This window comes from Musca vetustissima, unplaced genomic scaffold (genome assembly GCF_032173495.1).
Source record: "Musca vetustissima isolate MV318-11 ecotype Yass unplaced genomic scaffold, APGP_CSIRO_Mvet_v1 utg370333, whole genome shotgun sequence".
NCBI lineage: Eukaryota > Metazoa > Arthropoda > Insecta > Diptera > Muscidae > Musca > Musca vetustissima.
In genome coordinates, this window is record NW_026887835.1 from 625 (window position 1) to 8,932 (window position 8,308).

The following is an 8,308-nucleotide window of genomic DNA, read 5'->3' on the forward strand; positions in this document are numbered from 1 at the left end:
CGAAATTTTCGATAAAATCGGATTCAAAAATTTCCAATTTCCATCTGCGAAGACTTGGCCAAACGGAATGAGATAGACCCATTTCTTAAACGGATGGCGACTGGAGATGATAAATGCGGTGAAGCACCTCAAACAGTGGCCAAACCAAGACTAACGACCAAGAAGCTTCTGCTATGCATTTGGTGGGACTAGAAGGGGTTATTTCTTATGAGTTGTCTTCATATGGCCACCACCAGGACAAGGCTAGGCCAGACACATCTATAGTGACCCGCTAGAAATTCCGGGGCTTAGTTGGGAAGTTTTATTGCCTCCGCCATACAGTCCGGACTTTGCTCTAAGCGATTATCATATTATTCTTACATTGTAAAATTCCTTTAACGATAAAAAATTGGTATCTAGGGAGTATTGTGAAAATCGACTACTACAGTTTTTTTTTTTTTTTTTTTTTTTTTGAAAATTGAGAGTAGGTCTTCTATGAGAGGCATTACAATACCATAATCAGGAAGAACTTCCAGAGGTCTTCTGGCGATAGTCTATCAAAAAGTCATTTATAATAAGAAGTATTTATAAATCTATGAGAATTTTAAGACATTCTGGAACAATCCTTTAATAAAAAAATTAAAATTAACTTATAATTTAAAATATCTCCTAAAACAGCGTCAGGCAGGGAGTAAACCATTTGTATTCTCACAGAGAGTGAGGAGGATTTACAATCCCGCAGAGCACGATTACGTCAATGGTCAAAAAGGTATTCTGGTGACATTCTGAAGATGAACTACCTCGTGTTTTCGTGAGGTTCCTTTATGACACGAAAATGTTTTATATTAATAGAGCTTTTTAAGGTATAAGAGCTTCCAGAGGCCTTCTGCTGATAGTTCTCCAAAAAGACCCCTATAGACGGAAAAAATTAGAGGTCTTGGATAATAAGAAGACATATTCTATAATTATAAATCCTTGAAGAAAAATTCGGTTAGACATTCCGGAACTATCCTTTAATAAAAAAAAAATTGAAGAGCCCATATGAAGATCATTAGAAGTTAAAATATCTCCTAAAACAGCGTCAGGCAGGGAGTAAACCATTTGTATTCTCACAGAGAGTGAGGACGATTTACAAACCCGCAGAGCACGATAACGTCAATGGTCAAAAATATATTGTGGTGACATTCTGAAAATGGACGACCTAGTGTTTTCATGTGGTTAGAAGACCCTCTGGAGTTCCTTTATGACAATAAAATGTGTTATATTTTGTAGAGCTTTTTAAGGTATAAAAGCTACCAGAGGTCGTCTGGTGATAGTTCTCCAAAAAGTTCTCTATACGCGGAAATATAATATGTAGAGGTATTGGATAATAAGAAGACGTATTCTAGAATTATAAATCTTTGAAGAGAGATTAGGTTAGAAGGTGGAAGACCTCCTAGAACCGCGTCAGGTTAATAGTAGGTAAGATTTGCGCCGTAGTTACAATACCGATATTCTATGTCTAGAAGAGCTTCAAGAGGTCCTTGGGTGTTAGTTCTCCAAAAAGTCGTTTATAGTCAGAAATATTTAGAGGTCTTAGACAATTAAAAGACATTCCGGACATATTCCATAACTAGAAACCTTTGAAGAGAACATAAGACCTTGATAAGGTCACTTAGATGTTAGAAGAACCCATAGAAAAGCGTCAGACGAAGATTAGGACATTTTAAGTCTTATTTGAGCTTGTGGAGAATACGCGTACAGGCCTGATCTTGCCTACAGGACCGGGTACTTCAGGTCAATTATTCCAGCGCATGATGTAGGGTACTATTAGGCAGACAATTTATAAATGGTAGTATTATTTCATTGCCTTTATGTAAAGTTAAAAAAAAAATAGAAAAAAATAATAATAAGGACGAAAAAGAGGCACGAGTACTGGATATAGAAGAAGAATTTGTATAAAAAAAATATTTCCCATTTTATTCGAAAAATAAACTGCAAAAAAGATATAAAAGTTTATCTCTGGCCTATGTCGAATATGTAGTTCTGGGTTTTTAATATACTCGCCAATGACTTTCATCTACATAAGGAATTTTTCACACCCATACCATGAACTCGATTTTGTGGCACAATGTAATTAGAAATTCATCTGGAGTCTTAATATCTCACAATAGGACGTATTATTTGAAGTAAGGAATAACATGCCACAATGTCGGGAATGAGGCAAGTCGAAAATTACGACTATCTCTATATATGTTTAATTCAGTTTGAAATTGGGGTTAAGGCCTTTAAGCTAACTAACTTGAGTCTGAACCGGGAGCACTATCATATTTCTACGCTGAACAATTATATCATTATTATGAAAAAAATGCGCAATGATGTTTTCCTCTCGAAGACCTCGCATTTGCCACATTGCAGCCACTTCGGTTTAAAAAGGGGGGCTAAAAACTTCAAAATATAACCACATCGTTTTATGAAGGTTCTATCGTTTATTCAAAAGCTATCAGAGAGCTTTTTTGGGACTTTAACAGATATGGTATCTTCCGCTGTAGCTTTTGTATGTATCAAATAAGTAAAAAATTGGCAGTCGCTGTTCCCGACAGATATATACCTTCAGCCTATGGTTTACGGAGGTCTTCAGAGTTACACACATGTTTTATTTATTATTTTTCATCTTCGGACTTGATCTAGGCTTGGTAAAGATTGTACCAAGTTTAGTTAGTGGACCAATGGCTGCCATCTTCGGACTTGATCTAGGCTTGTTAAAAATAATAGGTTTTGCATAGTTTGGTTCAAATCGGATAGTCTCGTATTATAAAATTAATTTTTAGCTAAATTTTGACCAATTTGTGGGTCCCCATCTTCGAACTAAGTTTGCTAGAAATATTACGATGTGCAAAGTTTGTCTGTCCATTTGTAAATCAACTCCAAATTGTCGGAAACGGATTTGGTTCAAAGAAACATGGGGTATTAAGCCAATATTTTGATGATGCAGATCAAAGTGCCCTCATTAGCCATAAGGCTGAGGATATAAACAGGTGTCAAAAAATAAATATCGAGTTAAAAAGAACCGGTTTTCTAAATTTTTGAACCGGTTATTCAGATAATAAAACCGGTTTCAATACATCGTATGTATATTATTAGAAAGCTAATAAACACAAACGTTGTAAATTTATTGAACCGGACTATTCCCGGTTTTATTATCTGAATATCCGATTCAAAGATTTACAAACCCGTTTTTTTAGTAGAATATTGCGAGGATGAAAAATTGCATCTTGTGATATTTGGAAACCGGTTCAATAAAGTAAACTTTCTGAAACTTTCTCTTCAAGTATAATAGGGGTCACCAGCAAAAAAATAAAATATCCCACCATATCTCCGAACTTTGACCTATGACGAATTTTTCATTCTGGGGTTTTCATATACTAACCAAGGTCCCAATAAGAATTTCCCACCCACAGACCATGACCTTGATTTTGTCGCAAAGTGTAATAGTTGACTAATTATATTTTATACCAAGGTTTGAGATATACTCTCCAACAATTTGTGATCCCATAATTAAAAATAATCTATTGCTGATAAAAAAGTATTCCGTATGCATTTTCTAACCAATTTTCCCATACTAACACTCTTGTTAATATTGCTAATGGTTCTTTACGTTCTCCGTTCGGTTTGCGGTCTTTAACCCTTTACCGCCCAAAAGTTTTGTTCTCATGCCTGCCAAATTCCTTCGATAGAAAATAACCTCTAACCTTATCAATAACTTTCCACCATTTAGGATAAATCTGCTGCTACCCAATCATCAAATAAAAATCAAAATAATTATGACGATTCAAGTGATTCGGATGTGTCGTCTTGTGAGTCACAAGGTTCAACACCAGATCTCAAGTCGCCCAAACGTTTAGATAAAAATAAACATTTGATAACTAAACTGCTGACCACCCTGGAGCAAAGATCCTCCAGCAACTCCAATGAAGAAGAGGAGGAGGAAGAAGATGACGATGAAGACGAAGATAGTGATAATGAACGTGATAATGATGAAGATGGTGGCGATAAATCTAACACCTGGGCCGATGAAAATCCTGTAACACAAGAAGAAATCGAAGATATATGGGCGGATAAATCACCAGAATATCGGGCAGCGACACCCACCTATATACGTAAACAATTTGGCAAGGATGTTATTGCGCAAAAATATGGCAAGGTTGGAAGTAAAAGTGGCAAATTGAAACGTCATACAACCCAACCCATAGCAATTGAGGAAGATTTAATGGCGGGGTTACAAGTAGATTTTAGTAGGACCACACTTGATGATGATGACGACGAGGAATCCGATAATCCCTCAAAATTCCCATCCTATGAATATGCCAAATTGAAAACAAATCCCATCTTTAATCCTGATATGTCCTTGAATTTAAATGAATTGGCAAGACAGGGAGAAAATCAAATCCGTCCCAACAAATCAGAAAACAGAAACGGGAAATCATCCAGTAATTGGCTTTCAAAATCGTCAAAACGTCAACAACAGCAGAGTGCAAAAATTGAAATTCCCAAAACCACAAATATCCAATACTCCTCTTCGAGTAGTTGTTCTCCTCAGAGTAGAGAAATTAGTGTTAGTCCCCAGATTTACGATAATGATTCACAACAACAAATCACCTGCTGTTCTGATGCACCCTGTAGTTGTAGTTATACCAATTTGAATTCACAATTAAATCAAAATCTAAATTTTAACAAACCTCAAGAAGAAGAAGAAGAAAATCCATTCAATACTGAGAAAATTTTCCATAATTCAAAATCATCTAAATCTCTTCATTCATATTTACCACAGTTTAGCCGTTCAGCAGTGGGTGGTTCCAAATTCCTAACGAACTGTCATCCCTATAATCCCGAGGAATATGATGGCCTGGAATTTGAATCCCGTTTCGAATCGGGTAATCTGGCCAAAGCTGTACAAATCACACCAGCCTATTATGAACTGTATTTGCGTCCGGATTTATATACCAGCCGTTCGAGGCAGTGGTTTTATTTTCGGGTGCGCAAGACTAAAAGGAATATGTTGTACAGGTGAGTGGACATTTTTAAGTATTCCGATACATATTTATATATTACAAATAATTCAGCTACTCCGAATTAAAAAACAAATATTTATATAAATCCATAAAATAAAAAGAAAAAAATATTTCAATTCCTAAACTTAGCCACGAATTGCAAAAGAAACCCCAGAATTCCCTTTTTTATAAATTCTGTATTTAATATTTCGAATTTTCTCTCTCCCTCCCCCTTCTTATTGCAGATTTTCCATTGTCAATTTAATTAAATCGGATAGTTTGTACAATGATGGCATGCGTCCGCTTATGTACTCCACCCATAATGCCAAAACACGGAACGAAGGTTGGGTGCGTTGCGGTGACAACATCTGTTACTATCGCAATGACGACGAGTAAGTTCGAAACCAAAAACAAAACAACAAAAAACTAAAACCAAATAATTAAACACAAAAATTGTATGCATATATGAGACATTCCATGTAAGGAAAACTAAGAAAACCATGCTGAGGAAAACAAAAATTAATCTGAAAGTATTTCGATATCAATATTTACCCGATTTATTAAAATTGGAAATGAAGAAAAACTGGAGAATATAAACACCTATGGGAGGCATCAACTTCAGCACCAACGTAGGTCAGGACCGCTATATGGCAATTTTCTTCGAAGATGTAGTTTAAAGTAAGTAGGTGCGAACATTTGGTCCTAGAAACCATAAAACGATGCCCGCTTTGCGAACATCGTTTTAAGGTTTACGCTTTGCGAACCCCTAGGAGATATGACACCCATTGACAAGTTTTGACAAATTTCTATGAGATGGACTGTTATCTTCTATAAATCGGGAGTTCAAAATTACAGCCACTTCGCTTGGAAAATGCGAAGACGTTCCCATTGTGTATCCAGGAAAACCCAGCTTAAAATATTCGAAGCCTGTACAAAACTTATTGTGCTTTATCTGCTATTCGAAAACAAATTGCTCAAGATCATATGCAGAATATTCCGATTCATCACCATCAACGAACCTAACGAACCAGGAACGCATACAAAAACAGATTAAACGTATGGAATGTAGGTGCAATGCCCATAGCATACCCAGGAATTGATATGTATATGTACATTCAGGAGTATTACTTATCATACCTTAAAAAATGATATAACTCGGCCATTGTGTGTTCCACGCTCTTATTACTAATTAACTTTTTTCGATCGAAAAGGTGCTTCATATTCTATACATTTTCTCAAAGAAGTGTTTGGCGGTTATTTGGGATACCATTTGTATTTTGTTTTTGCAAAATAGTCAGGCTTAGTCCCAGTTTGTTGTTTTCATAAAAAACAACTATTGTAGTTGTCTGTAAATGCCTTGTTAACCACGAAGTCAGCCACCAACGAAACGAACTTCTCATTGGGGTCGTATCGCTGGTAACGTAAGAACTTCGAATTGTCACAAGAGACATTTGGGTTTGAAAGGTTTTTTGTAAAGAAGCTATTAATAGCTTCTGGGGAGAATATCCCAACAAAAAACTAAGAGAACTGATGAGGATCAGTGGCGAGATCCGAAACTATAGTCTTCCCTGCCTTACCCCTCGGCGGACAATGTCATACATTCCCCACTAATAAATAGTTGTTTTTTATGAAAACAACAAACTGGGATTAAGCCTGACCATTTTGCAAAAACATTTTCTCAAAGTTTGATCAAGATCGAAGATGGAAGATATAAAAAAATAAATAAATAAAAATCGTATTTTTATGAATATTGTTCAGAAAGTGTTGCTAATGTCGCGATTTCTGCATTTTATGAATAAAATTCATAAAACTTTAAATAGTGGTTTCTTGTTAGAGGGCGTAAAAACCATCTTTGGAGTGTGTGCGCAAAACCCGCCACGACGTTTTTCAATGGTATCATATCATAATAATTTGGAAAATACATATGCGAATTTTATAACACCAATGCTGAGGTCTGTAAGATTGTCTGACATAAAGAGGCAATGGAATGCAAAACTAGTCACAATCGAGTGAGTGGAAAGTCAGCGGTTGATAGCAACAGAAACAGGGGTGAAATAATCCGTTTGCAGTAAGGAGAGAGGAGCAAAATGATAAAAAAAAAACACACACACACACGAGCATTGGGAGGAATCCATATACTTTTGTCAAAACACAGAGAAAGAAAGGAAACATGAGCGCAAATAGTGGTAAGGTAGAGCGAAGTAGGAAAATAGTTGTGATATTAGGTTGGGAGAAAAAAAATCCATTATTTTTATATGAAGTATAGGACTTTATTTAACATGCTTCTGAGTGTCCGATTAGCACCGTTTTGTTGTATGATTTGTTGCCATTTTAAAGGTAACTTCAAAATCCCTATCTCATAGAAGTCCTGCTCTCTATTTGCAAAACAACTATAGTAATGGATTTACACAATCCTCCCTAGATACCACACTGTGATACAGGGTATTATGTCTTTGTGCATATCTTTGTAACAAGCAAAAGGAAACGAAATAGAATACGCATAGAATCACTTTTAAGTTGATTTATGCATGTCCGTCCGTCTGTCTGCACACGTTAAATTGTAAACAAAGTGCAGGTCGCATTTTTGATTTGAATAGAATGAAATTTGGCACAACTCATTTATTTGGCCCAAGGACGAAGCCTATTGAAATTGGGAAAAATCGGTTCATATTTAGATATAGCTCCCATGTATATTTTCGTCCGATTTATATATCCTTCGATTTGCACGAAATTTGGCATAGCGTACTGAATTGAGTCAAAAAAGTGTGTCAAAATTCGTGAAAATCGGTTCAGATTTATATATAGCTCCCATATATATTTTCATCCGATTTTAGGTAAATAATGCATTAAAGTCCCTATATAACTTTCGATTTGCTTGAAATTTGCCATAGCGTACTGAATTGAGACTAGAATGATGTGTGTAAATTTACTTGAAAATCGGTTCAGATTTAGATATAGCTCCCATATATATTTTCGACCGATTAAAGGTAAATGGTGTACCAAAGTCCCTATATATCTTTCGATTTACACGAAATTTGATATAGCGTACTGATTTGAGTCTAGAAAGATGTGTGTAAAATATCTTGAAAATCGGTTCAGATTTAGATATAGCTTCCATATATATTTTCGTCCCATTTTATGTAAATGGTGCATCAAAGTCTATATATATCCTTAGATTTGCACGAAATTCGGCATAGCTTACTGAATTGAGTCAACAAAGACGTACGTTAAATTTCGTGAAGATCGGTTCAGATTTAGATATATCTCCCATTTATATTTTCGTCCGATTTTAGGAAAAT

At 35.6% G+C, this 8,308-nt stretch overlaps 1 protein-coding gene across 1 annotated transcript; it reads left to right on the plus strand.

Annotated features, from left to right (window-relative positions):
* Window positions 1-3,736: 3,736 nt before the first annotated feature.
* On the plus strand, window positions 3,737-5,405 carry LOC133335577 (cytosolic carboxypeptidase Nna1-like; the record flags this gene model as incomplete). Its single annotated transcript, XM_061543886.1, has 3 exons — window positions 3,737-4,162; window positions 4,790-5,025; window positions 5,255-5,405. Coding segments are annotated over 3 exons (813 nt in total), but the record flags the coding sequence as incomplete, so codon positions are not given.
* Between the last annotated feature and the right edge of the window lie 2,903 nt (window positions 5,406-8,308).